The sequence below is a fragment of the Anolis sagrei genome, chromosome 12 (assembly GCF_037176765.1).
Source record: "Anolis sagrei isolate rAnoSag1 chromosome 12, rAnoSag1.mat, whole genome shotgun sequence".
Taxonomy (NCBI): domain Eukaryota; kingdom Metazoa; phylum Chordata; class Lepidosauria; order Squamata; family Dactyloidae; genus Anolis; species Anolis sagrei.
In genome coordinates, this window is record NC_090032.1 from 464,765 (window position 1) to 481,974 (window position 17,210).

General features: G+C 48.2%; 1 protein-coding gene across 1 annotated transcript; it reads left to right on the top strand.

The window, feature by feature from the left end:
* Positions 1 to 615: 615 nt before the first annotated feature.
* Positions 616 to 13,274, top strand: UBE2Q1 (ubiquitin conjugating enzyme E2 Q1). The gene is made up of 13 exons (XM_067472280.1): positions 616 to 1,188; positions 3,052 to 3,156; positions 3,728 to 3,832; positions 4,917 to 4,967; positions 5,090 to 5,230; positions 6,651 to 6,735; positions 6,842 to 6,902; positions 9,103 to 9,193; positions 9,325 to 9,383; positions 10,843 to 10,891; positions 12,447 to 12,542; positions 12,651 to 12,717; positions 13,143 to 13,274. Exons 1-13 carry the CDS (start codon positions 814 to 816, stop codon positions 13,172 to 13,174), a joined length of 1,317 nt encoding a protein of 438 aa, XP_067328381.1. The 5' UTR covers positions 616 to 813; the 3' UTR covers positions 13,175 to 13,274.
* The last annotated feature ends 3,936 nt before the right edge of the window (positions 13,275 to 17,210 follow it).

The following is a 17,210-nucleotide window of genomic DNA, read 5'->3' on the forward strand; positions in this document are numbered from 1 at the left end:
CAATGCTAATTATTAATTAGGTTTGATAATTAATTGCTAATGCTTAATTATTGTATACAATAATTATTATCAATTATTATCAATGCTACTTATCATATACAATAATTGCATTGTCGATAATAATTGTACATTCAGGGCCTGATACAACAATTATTAATTAGCTTTGATAATCAATTGCTAATGATTATTAATTATCAAATGCTAATGATCAATTACTAACTGTTAATGTAACTGACAATACTTGTCAGTACAATTTTTGGATTTTTATTAATCAACAATACTGATAAATAAGGGTACACAATGAATGATGGTGATGATGGAGGAGTCACACTCTCTCAGCCTTCTCCACTCCCTGAGTGACGTCACCTCCCGTTGCGTAACACGCCCTCCATTACGTAAAGCTCTGTGGGCGGGGCTTAGCCTCAGCTGTAGTTCCGCCATTGGCCAGCAGGAGCCGTGACGCGGGGAGAATCCCTCCAGCCAATCAGAGGCAGCGATGACGTCACTGCTATCCCATTCAGGGCAGGAGACTTCCGGGTGGGCTTCTTTGCCCGCCCCGTGACGTCACGTCCTGCCCGAAGGGCAGGACGTGACGTCACGGGGCGGGCAAGGAAGCCCACCCGGAAGTCTCCTGCCCCGGAAGAGCCCGCCATTTTGGCGCTGGGAAGGAGGAGGAGGCGTCGGTTCTCCTCAGTGCGATCCCTCTTCTCAAAGTATTTCCGGTCCGGGGCGGAAGTGGCGGTCTCCAGGGCGACGGCGTGCGGGCATCCGCCTCCTCGGGGCTCCTCCCCTTCCTGCTTGGGGGCGGGGGGCATGGGGGGCGGGGCCGGGTGCGGGGCGTCACTTCCGGCCTCGGCGGCGGCGGCAGCAGGATCAGCCAGGGGGCCTTCCCGTCCGCCGCCATCTTGCCGAGCGGGCCCACGCGGGAAGGGCCCCCCGCAGGGCCACGCCAGGCCGGCCCATGGGAAGATGCCCCGCGGAGCCCACGGAGGAGGAGGAGGCGGAGGCGGAGCTGGAGGAGGACGGGCGCTGCTGAGGCGGGAGCTGCGCCTGCTCGAGTCCATCTTCCACCGCGGGCACGAGCGCTTCCGCATCGCCCGCGCCTGCCCCGACGAGCTCGGGTGCGAGTTCCTCCCCGGGACCGGAAGCGGGCCCCCCCCGGTCGTGCGCATCCACGGAAACATCACGGTGAGGCCAACGGGGGCGGGGCTTGAGGCAAGAGGGCGGGGCTTGAGGCAAGGGGCGGGGCTTGGGGTGGTCTTGGGCCAATAGGAGGAACTGGTGGGAGGGGCATACAGCGAGGGGCGGGGCTTAAAGCAAGAGGGAGGGGCCTGGGGTGGTCTTGGGCCAGTAGGAAGAGTGGTGGGAGTGGCTTAAAGCGAGGGGCGGGGCTAACTCAGGGCTTTCATGGTGCGTTCTGGCGCCAAGGGGGCGGGGCTTGTGGTGGTGTTAAGCTAATAAGAAGAACTGGTGGGAGGGGCCTCCAGCGAGGGCGAGTCCTGAAGCAAGAGGGCGGGACTTCTGGTGGTCTAGGGCTAATATGAAGAGTTGGTGGGAGGGGCCTCAAGCAAAGGGCGGGGCTTACCCTGATGGCTCTTACGGGGCGTTCTGATCCCCGAAAGTGCTTGGAGGGGCGGGGCCTAAGGCAAGAGGGCGGGGCTTGTGGTGATCTAGGGCTAATAGGAAGAGGTGGTGGGAGGGGCCAAAAGCGAGGGGCGGGGCTTACTCTGAGGGCTCTCGGAGCATTTGGAACCCCAAACTGCTTGAAGAAGGGGCGGGGCCTGAGGCAAGGAGGCGGAGCTTAGCAGTCGGGGGCGGGGCTAAGGGTGCTCTTTCCTTGCAAGAGCTACTCTGAGGGCAGGAGGGGCGGAGCTTGACAGGCGGGGGGCGGGGCTTGGGATGTTCGTGGGCCAATAGGGACTTGGCCCTGGAAGAGATTGTGGGAGGGGCCTCAATCAAGGGGCGGGGTTTACTCTGAGGGCTGTCATGGGGAGTTCTGGACCTCGGAAGTGCTTGGAGGGGCGGGGCTTAAGCCAAGGGGGTGGGGTTTCCTCAAGGGTCTTGGGCCATATCGTGGAGAGGCGGGGCTTGGCAGCCGAGGGCGGGGCTTGTGGCGGTGTTGGGCTAATAGGAAGAGTTGGTGGGAGGGGCCTAAAGCGAGGGGCGGGGCTTACTCAGGGCTCTCTTGGAGCGGTCTGGCCCTGAAAGTGCTTGTAGGAGGGGCGGGGCTTGAGTCAGGAGGGCGGGGCTTCCCCAAGGGTCTCGGGCCTCCTCGAGGAGGGGTGGGGCTTGGCGGCCGAGGGCGGGGCTTGGGGTGTTGTTAGGCTACTAGGAAGAGCTGGTGGGAGGGGCCTCAAGCATGGGGCGGGGCTTACTCTGAGGGCTCTTAAGAGGCGTTCTGGACCCCTCAAATGCTTGAAGTAGGGGCGGGGCTTGAGCCAAGGGGGCGGGGCTTGGGTGTTGTTGAGCCAATAGGAAGGGTGCTGGGAGGGGCCTAAAGTGAGGGGCGGGGCTTACTTTGAGGGTTCTCAAATAGGCGAAGGGCGGGGCTTGGCGTGTTCGTGAGCCAATCTGGGCTTGGCCCAGGAAGACATGCTGGGAGGGGCCTAAAGCGAGAGGCGGGGCTTAAGTGAGGGTTCCCAAATACTTGAAGGGGGCGGGGCCTGAGGCAAGGGGGCGGGGCTTCCTCAGAAGAGACTGGCCCATTCGAGGAGGGGCGGGGCTTGGGTGTTCCTGGGCCAATAGGGACTTGGCCAGGCTAAAGCTGGTGGGCGGGGCCTGAGACAGAGGTTGAGGGTTCTACTGAAAACTATATATACATATATATATGGATGGATAATGTGGAATTATGTCCAAGGTGGGAGAAAGAAAGAGGCAGTTGTGAATGTGATTAAAACACCTCCCAACAAAGGATCTCCCCAGGCAGCCAAGCTTCGGAGCTACAAGGCCATTCATCTAATCAAGGCCTTCGACAATATCATCAGCATATATTATTATGATTATTATGCATACAGACGAGCATAGATGTAAACGTTGCCTTTCCTCCGGCAGGAGTCCTACCCGGCGGTGCCGCCCATCTGGTCGGTGGAGTCGGATGACCCCAACCTGGCCGCCATCTTGGAGAGGCTGGCTGACGTCAAGAAGGGCAACACCCTGGTGAGGATGTGGAAGAAGCAGGTGTGGCGGGACAATAATGGAGAAAGAGTTGTGCGCCATCCGCGTAGAGATCCACCAAGGAGTGGATCGATGACAGATAGAATAGATCGGATTGGATAGAGAGGGTCACTCACATAGTCTATTTCTGCGGATATTGTTCCCAGAAGTTGTAAATGAACGACAGGTGTTTTCTAGCGTCCAGTTCCCGGACAGATGTTGACTTTCATTCTCCGAGTGATGCTTAATTTTTTTTCTTAAGTAAGGGGCCTTGTAAACACTTCCATTGTCTCTTGCAATGTAAACATGTTGTTTTCCACCAAGAGTTTCCTCATCAACGTCAGCCGTTCTTAAAAGAGCCATTGTCTCTTGTCATGTAAACATGTTGTTTTCCACCAAGACTACATGAAAGTAATTTCCCTTTTGTAGTTTTTCATGGCATCTCTACGCTATATAGACCCCAACCTTTAACACAGTTCCATTCCAACCATACCTGACACATGAGTTGAGTTGGGGGGGGGGAGTGCCCTTTCTTTGCCTTACCTGTCCTGCCTGCTTCCCCCTCCTCGCTCAGCTCCTGCAGCACCTCAAGCGCATCATTTCGGACCTCTGTAAGCTCTACAACCTCCCGCAGCACCCGGACCTCGAGATGCTGGACCAGCCACTGCCGGCGGAGCAGGTGAGGAGTCGTGTCGGGGGGGGGGGGGCTTTGAGGGCCAAAGTTTTGGAAAAACATAACCTTCTGTAAGTGTGATCATCCTGAGAAGAGTTAAAAACTCATTTGAGTCAACCTTCTCCTTAGTGGTAAATATATGCACAGCAACTAGGTTTCTCAGCTGTTAGACTGATATACCTAGATATCTCTTTGAACTGTCAGGGACAAAGACATGGCAATGCATACATTGCAGAGTTTCAGAAGTGTTGTTTTCAATTGACCAAAAGACACCTACTTTCCCTTGGTTTCAATCATGTTCTCAAGAGACCAAACATAAAGTAGTCTTTGTTGAAATAACAGAGTTGGTTTACTCACCTTATTATAATATATTGTGTATACATATAATATTGGTGATATAATGTGATGCAATATAGTACTCATACTAAAACTACAACTACTACTAATAATAATAATAATTATTATTATTATTATAAGATAATATAATTATATATTTTATATTAAATGTAGCATTTCTAATACTATTACAGTATAATGGTCTAGTACAATATAGCAATATATAATACTAATATTGTACTATGGTAATAATAAAATATATTGTATTTACATATTACTTGTAAGGCGCTCCGAATCCCCTTCTGGGTGAGAGAGGGTGGAATATACATGTCGTAAATAAAATAAATAGCACGAGTTTCAAAAGTGTTGTTTTCAGTTGACCAAAAGACCCCTACTCTCCCTTGGTTTCAATCATGATCTCAAGAGACCAAACATAACGTAGACTTCGTTAAAATATGTAAAATATGTTTGGAATCCGCCCTGAGTCCCTTTGGGGAGATAGGGCGGAATACAAAAAAAAGTTTTATTATTATTATTTAAAATAACATAGTTGGTGTACTCCACAACCTTCATGTACTCAGCATAGAGGGACTTTGCATATCAGTCCAGTTACAAGTGGGATTTGGAGTAGTTTCTCTGGCCTGAGAATCTATTGATATAGAGCCTGTCTGTGTCTTTTGAAAATGGAGGTGCGAGTCCTGCCAAGGCCTCTCCCCCATCACTTGGGCTTCACGCTTGCCTTTCCGTCCCGCAGAGCACCCAGGAGGAGGTCTCCTCGGAGGAAGAAGACGAGGAAATGCCCGAGGTACGCTCCCCGGGGAGCGAGGAGGCCGAAATCCCGGGCGGTGGTGGCCTCGCTGGGGGTGGCGGTCCGAAACGAGTCCCGGCGTGGGCGAATGATGGGACGCTCTGCTTTTCCTCCCGAAGGACACGGAGGAGCTGGACCACTACGAGATGAAGGAGGAGGAGCCGGCCGAGGCCAAGAAGGCCGAGGACGACGGCATCGGGAAGGAGAACCTGGCCATCCTCGAGAAAATCAAAAAGAACCAGAGGCAAGATTACTTAAATGTACGTGTCGCCAGGAGGGAGGGAGGAAAGGGGGGACGGGGGTCTTCCACTAGACCAGCGTTTCTCAATCTGGGGTTTCAGAAAACACATATTTCTGATGGTCCTCCCACCCAAATCCCTCCTCTGCTGTGATTGACAGGCCTCTCATCCAAGGGGAGGGCTCTTTCTGAGTCTCCGAGTGGGGAGGGGAGAGCGGGCGGGTGAGGGAGTATGTGCGAGGCCGAAAGGAAGTCCCTTCAAGTCATGGGGGTCCTGTGTGGGAAGTTTGGCCCAATTCTATCGTTCGTAGGGTTCAGAATACTCTTTTGGTTGTAGGTGAACTATACATCCCAGCAGCTACAACTCCCAAGTAACAAAATCAATTACCCTCCCCCCCTCCCAACACCACCAGTGTTCCCATTTGGGCATATTGAGTATTCATGCCAAGTTTGGTCCAGATCCATCCTTGTTTGAGTCCATTGTTTGCTCTCTGGATGTAGGTGAACTACAACTCCCAAACTCAAAAGTCAAAGCCGACCAAACCCTTCCAGTATTTTTTTTTTTCGGTCATGAGAGTTCTGTGTGCCAAATTTGGTTTAGTTTCATCATTGGTGGAGTTCAGAATGTTTTTTGATTGTAACTACAAATGATTGAACTACAAATCCCAGCAACTACAACTCCCAAATGGCAAGGTCTCTTTCCCCCAAACTCCACCAGGCACATTGAATATTCATGCCAAGTATGGTCCAGATTTGTGCTTTCTGGATGTGGGTGAACTACAACTCCCAGACTGAAGGTCAATGCCCACCAAACCCTTCTGGTATTTTCTGATGGTCATGTGTCCCAAGTTTGGTTTAGTTCCATCATTGGCGGAGTTCAGAATGCTCCTTGATTGTGGGTGAACTATAAATCCCAGCAACTGCAACTCCCAAATGTCAAGGTCTATTTTCCCCAAACTCCGCCAGTTTTCCCATTTGGGCATATTGAGTATCCGTGCCAAGTTTGGTCCAGATCCATTGTTTGCTCTCTGGGTGTAGGTGAACTACAACTCCCAAACTCAAGGTCAGTGCCCACCAAACCCTTCCAGTATTTTCTGTTGGTCATCCCAGTACCATGTGCCCCAAGTATGGTTCAATTCCATTGTTGGTGGGGTTCAGAATGCTCTTTGATTGGAGGTGAACTATAAATCCCAGCAACTACAACTCCCAAAGTCAAGGTCAAAGCCCACCAAACCCTCCCAGTATTTTCTGATGGTCATGGGAGTTTTGTGTGCCAAGTTTGGTCCAATTCCATCGTTGGTGGGGTTCAGAATGCTCTTTGATTGGAGGTGAACTATACATCCCAGCAACTACAACTCCCAAATGACAAAATCAACCCCCCCCCCAACTTGTTGTGAAGGGGGTGCTGACCGGGTCCCTCTCTCTCTTTCTCTCTGTCTCAGGGGGCAGTGTCTGGGTCTGTGCAGGCCACTGACCGGCTGATGAAGGAGCTCAGGGATATTTACCGATCGGCCAGCTTCAAAGGCGGTCAGTGCCCGGGTGCCCGGTCTCGGGGGGTGGGGGGGAAGGGGCTGCAGGGGGGCTGGGGGGGGGTCTAGGGTGGCGCTGACCCCTCCTCCGTGTCGCCCCGCAGGAAACTATGCGGTGGAACTCGTCAACGACAGCCTCTACGACTGGAATGTCAAACTCCTGAAGTAAGCAGCATTATCATAATAATAATAATAATAATAATAATAATAATAATAATGATAATGATGCCTCCAAAGAAGGAGAGGCAGGAAGTAAAGTAAACAATACAATGGATGACGACTACTACTCCTAGAGATGCCCAAAGAAGTATTTCCACCAAAGCCTAGGACTGGAAGAGATCCCAAAGAGGGCCAAGCACACTCCCAACCCCTTCTGCCAGGCAGGAAGGCACCATCCAAGCCCTCCCGGCAGATGGCCACCCAGCCTCTAAGTCTTTGAAGGGGCCCCAAAGAAGACCATCCAGTCCAACCCCCTTCTGCAATGGATAGACAGACAGATAGACAGGTGCATGCATGGATGGATAGATGGATGGATAGATAGAAGGATTCATAAATAGATAGATAGACGGATGGGTAGATGGATGGATATAGATAGAACGATGTATAAATAGAGAGATGTATAGATAGATGGATGCATGCATAGCACAATGCATAAATAGATAGATGCGTAGGTAGGTAGGTAGGTAGATGTATAGATAGATGGATGGATGAATAGATAGATGGACAGAGGGATGGACAGAGGGATGGATAGAGGGATAGATGGATGGATGGATGCATGCATAGCACGATGCATAAATAGATACACAGACAGACGGATGGATAGAAAGATGCATAGATGGATGGATAGATGGAAAGATAGATGCATAGCACAATGCATAAATAGATAGATGCATAGACAGACAGACAGATAGATGGATGCGTTGATAGATAGGTGGATGGATGGGCGGACAGATGCATAGATAGAAGGATAGATAGATGCATGGATGGATGGATAGATGGATGCATAGAAGGATGTGTAGATAGACGGATGGATGGATGCATAGCACGATGCATAAATAGATAAATCTATCCATCCGTCCATCAAACAATCTTCCCAACTATCAAGCCATCCCTCCATCATCTGTCCGTCCGTCCATCTGTCCATCCATCCATCATCCAACAATCTTCCCAACCATCTAGCCATCCCTCCATCATCTGTCTGTTCGTCTGTCCATCCGTCCATCTTCCCAACAATCTATCTAGCCATCCACCTAGCCATCTATCTATCTACTTATCTATACATCCATTCATCAATTGATCTAGCCATCCATCATCCAACAATCTTCCGAACTATGTTGCTATCGTTCCATCATCTATCCATCCATCTTCCCAACAATCTTACCTAGCCATCCATCTATCTTCTTATCTATACATCCATCCATCTGTCTAGCCATCCATCATCCAACAATCTTCCCAAATATGTAGCCATCCCTCCGTCATCTATCTACCTATCTACCTATCCATCCATCTAGCCATCCATCCAGCCAGCCAGCCACCCATCTATACAATGGTTGGATGGATGGATAGAGGGATAGAGGGATAGATAGATAGATGGATGGATAGATAGATAGATAGATAGATAGATAGATAGATAGATGGAATCCTAGAGTTGGAAGGGACCCCAAAGAAGGCCATCCATTCCAACCTCATTCTGCCATAATAGATAGATAGATAGATAGATAGATAGATAGATAGATAGATAGATAGGAAGAAGTATAGATGTGTGGATGGATGCAGTGATAAATAGATAGATGGAGGGAGGATCAAAGGAAGGGTAAATAGATGGATAGAAAGATGATGGATGTATAGATAGACAGACAGATGGATGCATGGATGGATGGATAGATAGATGCCTAGCACGATGTGTAAATAGATAGATGCATAGATCAATCAGTAGAATCCTAGAGTTGGAAGAGACTAAAAGAAGGCCATCTCGTCCACCCTCCTTCAGCCATAGATAGACACAACAGAGTTAGAATCCTAGAGTGGGAAGGGGTCCCCCAAGTCCATCCAGTCCACCCTCCTTCTCCCATAATAAAGAAATAGAACCCTAGAGTTGGAAGGGCACCTAGTCCACCCTTCCTCTGCCATGCAAGGAGACACAACCCAAGCCCTCCCGACACATGGCAGAGAGTTCTGCTGTTGAACAGCTCTCCTTACGGTCAGGAAGTCCTTCCTAATATTCAGGTGGCAAGCCTGTTGACCTCCTTCCCAACCTTGAGACGTGGCTCTTTGAGGGGGGGGGGATTGGGTGAGGGCCTGGGGGGTGTCCCTGGTGCTTGAGTGACTCCTCTGCTCCCCCCTCCCTCCCCCCCCCCCCCCCCAGGGTGGACGAGGACAGCGCCTTGCACAGCGACCTCCAGATCCTGAAGGAGAAAGAGGGGTCCGACTTCATCCTCCTCAACTTCACCTTCAAGGTCAGGCCCACCAAAAGGGCGTACGGGGGGGGGGGGGGAGATGGGGGCCAAGGGCCGCGGGAGTTGTAGTGCGGCATGCCAACGGGCCCGCCCTTCCCTTCTGGCTTCCTTCCTTCCTTCCTTCCTTGCAGGACAACTTCCCCTTCGACCCTCCCTTCGTCAGGGTGGTCTCGCCTGTCCTGTCCGGAGGGTGAGTGAGTGACCGCTCCTTCCCAAGGCGTAAATCAACACAAACATCACAACAACAACAACAACAACAATAATAATAAGGAACTAAATATAGAAAGACTGAAAATACCGGGGAGGGGACGTATTATCTGGTTTGGGGCCTATTCTAAGTAGGCATAATAATTACATTATTATTATTATAAATTATATAAATTATATTACTATTATAAATTATATATTTCTTATATTAGTAATTATATTACAATAAATTACATTAATTATAGTAGTAATTGTATTATTAAAATTATATTATTTATATTAGAAAAATATATTAGTATTTTCTAATAAATTACATTGATTATAGTAGTAATTGTATTATTAAAATTATATTATTTACATTAGAAAATATATAAGTAATTATATTAGAAATTATATTATTAGAAAATATATTAGTAATTATATTACTTAAATTAGAAGTTATATTATTATAAATTATGTTAGTTATATTAGAAATTATATTACTTATATGATAAATTATTTTATTATAACTTATGTATAATTATTTTATTATAACTTAGTAGTTATATTAGAAATTATATTACTTAAATTAGAAATTATATTATAATAAATTATGTTAGTTATATTAGAAATTATATTACTTATATTAGAAATTATATTACTTAAATTAGAAATTATATTATTATAAATTACGTTAGTAATTAGATTAGAAATTATATCACTTAAATTAGAAGTTATATTATTAGAAATTACGTTAGTAGTTATATTAGAAATTATGTTAGTAATTATATTAGAAATTCCATTACTTAAATTAGAAGTTATATTATTAGAAATTATGATAGTAGTTATATTAGACATTATATTATTATAAATTATATTGGTAATTATATTAGAAATCACATTACTTAAATTAGAAGTTATATTATTAGAAATTACGTTAGTAGTTATATTAGAAATTCCATTACTTATATTAGAAATTATGTTAGTAATTATATTAGAAATTACATTACTTATATTAGAAGTTATATTATTAGAAATTATGTTAGTAGTTATATTAGAAATTCCAATATAATTAGAAGTTATATTATTATAAATTATATTAGTAGTTATATTAGAAATTCCATTACTTAAATTAGAAGTTATATTATTATAAATTATGTTAGTAGTTATATTAGAAATTCCATTACTTATATTAGAAATTATATTATTATAAATTATGTTAGTTATATTAGAAATTCCATTACTAATATTAGAAATTATGTTAGTAGTTATATTAGAAATTCCAATATAATTAGAAGTTATATTATTATAAATTATATTAGTAGTTATATTAGAAATTATATTACTTAAATTAGAATGTATATTATTATGAATTATATTGGTAATTATATTAGAAATTATATTGTTTATATTATTAGAAATTATATTATGATAACCTGTTCCCTCCCTCCCTCCCTTCTCAGGTACGTCTTGGGCGGAGGGGCCATCTGCATGGAGCTCCTAACGAAGCAGGTGAGGGGGGGCGGGGTCCGGGCCCTGCCTTTCAGCCTGGAGAAGTCTCCTCCTTTGGGCTGGCTGGGCCTCTGCTTGGAGGGCTTGGGTGGTGCCTTCCTGCACAGCCAAACTGGAGTGGAGTGGGCGGCCCTTGAGTGGAAGAAGGGTGCCTCCCTTCCAGGGTTTGGCTGGATGGCCATCTGTCGGGAGAGTTTGGCTGGATGGCCTTCCAACTCTAGGATTCTATAGTCTGCTTGCCCCCCCCCCCCCATGAGTGTTCTAATGCCTATCTGACTGGATGGCCATCTGTCAGGAGGGCTTGTACTGTGCCTTTTCTGCCTTGGCAGGAGGAATTCCTTCGAACTCTAGATGGTTGGATGGCCATCTGTCGGGAGGGTTTGCATTGTGCCCTAGCTGCCTTGGCAGGAGGGGGCTGGACTGGATGGCCTTTTGGGTTCCCATCCAACTCTAGGAGTGTGATTCTATAATCTTATTTCTCTCCATGGGTCTGGATGGTCATCTGTCGGGAGGGTTCACATTGTGCCTTTGCTACCTTGGCAGAAGGGGGCTGGACTAGATGACCTTTGGAGTCCCATCCAACTCTATGATTCTATAATCTTAGTTCTCTCCATAGGTCTTCTAATGCCTTTTTGGCCAGATGGCCATCTGTCAGGGGGGCTTTGATTGTGCCTTTGCTGTCTTCGTAGGAGGGGGTTGTACTGTATGGCCTTTGGGGTCCCTTCCAACTCTAGGATTCTATGATTCTGTAATCTTAGTTCTCTCCATGGGTCTTCTAATGCCTTTTTTGGCTGGATGGCCATCTGTCGGGGGCTTTGATTGTGCCCTTGCTGTCTTGGTAAGAGGGGGTTGGACGGGGTGGCCTTTGGGGTCTTGTTCGGCCAAATGGCCATCTGTTGGGAGGGTTTGGCTGGATGGCCTTCCAACTCTAGGAGCCTGCCCCCCCCCCCCCCCCCCAATGAGTCTTCTAATGTCTATCTGACTGGATGGCCATCTATCAGGGGGGCTTTGATTGTGCCCTTGCTGTCTTTGCAGGAGGGGGGTTGGACTGGATGGCCTTTGGGGTCCCTTCCAACTCTAGGATTCTATGATTCTATAATCTTAGTTCTCTCCATGGGTCTTTTAATGCCTTTTTTGGCCAGATGGCCATCTGTCAGGGGGGCTTTGACTGTGTTCTTGCTGTCTTGGCAAGAGGGGGTTGGATGGGGTGACCTTTGGGGGTCCTGTTTGGCTGGATGGCCATCTGTCGGGAAGGTTTGCCTGGATAGCCTTCAAACTGTAGGATTATATAGTCGACCTGTCCCCGTCCCCCATGAGTCTTCTGACTGGATGGCCATCTGTCGGGAGGGTTTGTATTGTGCCTTTCTTTGCTGCCTTGCCAGAAGGGGGTTGGACTGGATGGCCTTTGGGTTCCCATCCAAGTCTAGGATTCTAGGCATCTATGATCTTAGTTCTCCCCATGGATCTTCCTTCTACTGTGTGTCTGGCCGGATGACCATCTGCCGGGAGGGCTTGTGCCTTGTTGTGCGAGCTGTCCCCTCTCCCTCCCTGGCAGGGCTGGAGCAGCGCCTACTCGGTGGAGTCGGTCATCATGCAGATCAGCGCCACGCTGGTCAAGGGCAAGGCCAGGGTCCAGTTCGGGGCCAACAAGGTCAGCCCCGCCCCCTCCCCTCCCCCCCCGGGGTCAGGGTGGGGGTCACCCAGGGGAGGGCGGAGCCACTGACCCCTCTGCCTCCCCTCCCCCCCCCCCCCCCCCCAGAACCAGTACAGCTTGACGCGGGCCCAGCAGTCCTACAAGTCCCTGGTCCAGATCCACGAGAAGAACGGTGAGTAACCCGACCCAAGGAATGTTTCATGCTGTAGAGAGAATTCAGGGAGTGGGGGAGCTCCTGACGTTAGCCCCAGCTCCTGCCAACCCAGCAGTTCAAAAACATGCCCATGCCAGTAGATCATTAGGTGGGCATAGCGGATCAAACTGCTGAGCTGCTGAATTTGCTGACCAAAAGGGAGCAGGGTGAGCTCCCACCGTTAGTCCCAGCTCCTGCCCACCTAGCAGTTCAAAAACACACCAATGTCAGTACATCAATAGGTGGGTGCAGTGGGTTAAACCACCAAGCTGCCGAACTTGCTGACCAAAAGGTTGGTGGTTTGAATCTGGGGAGTAGGGTGAGCTCCCACCGTTAGCCCCAGCTCCTGCCAACCCAGCAGTTCATAAACACTGACCGGGCCGCTTCCTTCCTTCCTCTTGCAGGCTGGTACACGCCGCCCAAGGAAGACGGCTAGCGAGGGAAGGAAGCCTCTGTCCGGCCAAGCAGGAGCCGCCCAAGGGCCGCACTCGGACCGCCGGACTTTCCTCTTCCTCCTCCTCCTCTTCCTTTGGGACTAAGGCTCAGGACCCCCTCCTTCCTGCAAGACTGTTTTGGGCGGGATCCTGGCCGGACTCTTTGCGCGCTGGGCTTTGCTGGGACTCGGGGACGGCGAGCCAGGCAGCCAACTGACCGGTGGACTCACTGACCGACCCGAGGACCCCCCGCCTCTGCCACTCTGATTAAAAACCACCAAACACGCCAGACACACGGAAAAAAGCCCCCCGGAATGCGCCTCCTTCTCTCTCTCTCTCTCTTGCGGAGCGGCCGCCTGGTCATCGTTGCCCTCTGCGGCCGGTTTAATTTATTTTCTTACCTCCCCCCCCCCCCCCGTGTACACTTCCTCCCCCCCTTCCTCTCTCGACTTCCTCTTCCTGTTTATTTTGGGGGTCCCGGTGTATGAGGGGCACGTTCAGGGGGAAATGTACCTTTGGAGAAGAACAATTACATTGGTCTCTTTGGACGGGGAAACCGTCTCCGATCCCCTCTCTCTGTCCATCTGTCCGTCCGCACATGCTGAGCTGGTCAAGCCAAGGGCCGGACTCTGGCCAGCATCAACTGACCGGCGTTTCAGTGGGAAGCACGGGCCTGCTTGTGCCGGCCCAGAGAGTCCAGCTCAGGAGGGCGGTGGTTGTTGTGGTTGTTGTTGTAGGCCTTCCAGGCCCACTCTTCCTTCCTACTCCATTTCCTGTCTTCTGTTCCGTTTCCTACCTTTTTTCTCCTTACTTTCCTCTTTCCTTCCTCCTCCTTTCCCTGCTTCCTCCACTCCCTCCTCCCCTTTCCTTTTTTCTCCTTCATTCTTTCCCTTTCTTCCCTTTTTTTGCACACCTCCTTCCATCTTTACTTCCTTCTTCCCCTTCTGTTAATAATTATAATTATTTCTATCCCGCTTATCTCCCACATCAGGACTTCATTGTTTCCTTCTTCTCTTCCTTCCGTTTCCTACCTTTTCTCCCTTTCTTCCCTCCTTTTTTCAACCCTACGTTCCTGTTTATTTCCTTCTTCCCATTATTATTATTATCTGCTTTTCTCCCACATCAGGACTTCATTCCCTCCCTCTTTTCTTCCTTCTTTCCCTGCTTCCTCCCTCCTCCCCGTTTCCTTCTCTTTTCTCCTTCCTTCCTTCCACTTTCTCTCCTTTTTTCTTTTCCTCCATTGCTCTCTCCTTCCCCTTTCTTTCATTGCCTTTCCTTCTTTTTCTCCGTCCCTTTTCCTCCTTTCCCTGCTTCCTTCCTCCCTTCTCTCCCCTTCTCTTTTCTTCCTTCTTTCCATGCTTCCCCCTTTTCTCTCCTTTTCCTCCTCCCTCCCTCCTTCCTTTCTTCGTTGCCTTTCCTTCTTTTTCTCCTTCCCTTTTCCTTTCTTCCCTTCCTTCTTTCCCTGCTTCCTCCCTCCCTCCTCCCCTCCCTCTTTTCCTTCCCTTTTCTTCCATTTCCTCCCTCCTCGTTTCCTTCTCTTTCCTCCTTCATTCCATTTCCTACCTTTCCCCCCTTACTTTCTTCCCTCCTTCCTTTCTTTTCACACCTCCTTCCATCTTTACTTCCTTCTTCCCCTTCCATCATCATCATCATCATTTCTATCCAGCTTTTCTCCCACATCAGGATTTCATTTCCTCCCTCTTTCTTTCCTTCTTTCCATGCTCCCCCCTTTTCTCTTTTCCTCTTCTTCCTTCCCTCTCCTTCCTTTCTTTGTTCCCTTTCCTCTGTTTCCTTTTCTCCTTCTTTCCACTTTCTCCCTTTTTCTTCTTTTCCTCCATTGCTCTCTCCTTCCCCTTCCTTTCTTCATTGCCTTTCCTTCTTTTTCTCCTTCCCTTTCCGCTTTCTCCCTCCGTCCTCCCCATTTCCTTCTCTTTTCCCTTTCCTCCCTCTCCTTCCTTCTTCCCCTTCCTTCCCTTTTCTTCCTTCCCCCCGTTTCCTTCTCTTTCCTCCTTCATTCCTTCCCCACTTCCTACTTTTCCCCCATTCTTCCCTCCTTCCTTTCTTTTCACACCTCCTTCTGTCTTTACTTCCTTCTTCCCCTTCCATTATTATTATTATTATTATTATTTCTATCCTGCTTTTCTTCTACATCAGGACTTCATTTCCTCGCTCTTTCTTTCCTTCTTTCCATGCTTTCCCCTTTTTCTCTTCTTTTTCTCTTCTTCCTTCCCTCTCCTTCCTTCCTTTGTTCCCTTTCCTTGCTTCTTTCCCTGCTTCCTCCGTTTCCTTCCTTCCTTCGTTCCCTTTCCTTCTTTCTCCTTCCCTTTCCCTGCTTTCTCCCTCCCAATTTCCTTCTCTTCTCCCTTTCCTCCCTCTCCTTCCTTCTTCCCCTTCCTTCCCTCTTCCTTCTTTCCATTTCCTCGTCTTTTCTCCTTCATTCTTTCCCTTTCTTTCCTTTCCTCCTTTTTCCTTCTCTTTCATTTCTTCCGTCTTTTCTTCCCTTTCTTTTCCTCTTTACCTGCTTCCTCCCTCCTCTGTTTCCTTCTCATTCCTCCCTTTCTTTCTTCCCTCTCCTTCCTTTGTTCCCCTCTTTCCTTCCTTCTTCCCTCCCTCTCTCCTTCCTTATCCTTTTCCCTTCCCTTCCTTCCCTCTTCTTCCTTCTTTCCATTTCCTCCTCGTCTTTTCTCCTTCATTCTTTCCCTTTCCTTTCCTCCTTTTTCCTTCTTTCATTTCCTCCATCTTTTCTTCCCTTTCTTTTCCTCTTTACCTGCTTCCTCCCTCCTGTTTCCTTCTCATTCCTCCCTTTCTTTCTTTCTTCCCTCTCCTTCCTTTGTTCCCCTCTTTCCTTCCTTCTTCCCTCCCTCTCTCCTTCCTTATCCTTGTCCCTTCCCTTCCTTCTTCCCCTTCCTTCCCTCTTCTTCCTTCTTTCCATTTCCTCGTCTTTTCTCCTTCATTCTTTCCTTTTCTTTCCTTTCCTCCTTTTTCCTTCTCTTTCATTTCTTCCGTCTTTTCTTCCCTTTCTTTTCCTCTTTCCCTGCTTCCTCCCTCCTCCGTTTCCTTCTCATTCCTCCCTTTCTTTCTTCCCTCTCCTTCCTTTGTTCCCCTCTTTCCTTCCTTCTTCCCTCCCTCCCTCCTTCCTTATCCTTTTCCCTTCCCGTTTCCTTCCCTCCTTCCTTCCTTCCCTCCATTCCTTTTCTCCCTCGACACCACAGCCGTGAATGGCGAAGGGAAAAACCTTACGAGCCCTTCGTTGGCCTTCCAGTCCCTTTTTTAATAGAGATGCTTAATAATAATAATAATAATAATAATAATAATAATAATAGTCTAATTTGCAGGCTTTCATGGCTGGAATCACTAGGTTCTTGTGGGTTTTTTCGGGCTATAGGGCCATGGTCTAGAGGCATTCTCTCCTGACGTTTCGCCTGCATCTATGGCAAGCATCCTCAGAGATAGTGAGGTCTGTTGGAATTAGGACAATAGGTTTATATATCTGAACATGAACAAAATCTGGCTACCAGTATTAAAAAACTCTAAAACTACAACAGCAAAACAGCAGAGAGGAAACAACCAGGCACATCTTAACACCTCTCAACAGAACATTTTCCCAGGCTCAGGCAGGCCTTCAAATGCTAATGAAGGTGATCAGCTGAAACATTCCCACCTAGCTCCAGCAGACAAGAGTCCTTTGTCCCACCCTGGTCATTCCACAGATATATAAACCCACTTTCCTAGTTGCAACAGACCTCACTCCCTCTGAGGATGCTTGCCATAGATGCAGGCGAAACGTCAGGAGAGAATGCCTCTAGAACATGGCCATAGAGCCCAAAAAAACCCACAAGAACCCATGTTCCCTGTTTGCAAAGCAAAAAAGGCACAAAGCGGCGTCAAGAGCGGGCTTTTAATCAACCAAAACGAGACTCAGAGCACCAACTCGGGCAGAAGGATCCCCTCCCCACGGCCCGGAAATCAATGGCGTTGCAATGCAGCCTTCCAAGGGGACTCTCTCTCTCTCTCTCTCCAGCCCCCCGCCCCCCAAGA

What these genes read in the sequence shown, in the direction of transcription:
- UBE2Q1 (XM_067472280.1), top strand. Translation starts at nt 814, where the DNA reads ATGGGGGGCGGGGCCGGGTGCGGGGCGTCACTTCCGGCCTCGGCGGCG. An exon ending in TCGCCTGTCCTGTCCGGAGG is followed by an intron (nt 9,384 to 10,842) that starts GTGAGTGAGTGA and finishes CTCCCTTCTCAG; the next exon opens with GTACGTCTTGGGCGGAGGGG. An exon ending in TCCAGTTCGGGGCCAACAAG is followed by an intron (nt 12,543 to 12,650) that starts GTCAGCCCCGCC and finishes CCCCCCCCCCAG; the next exon opens with AACCAGTACAGCTTGACGCG.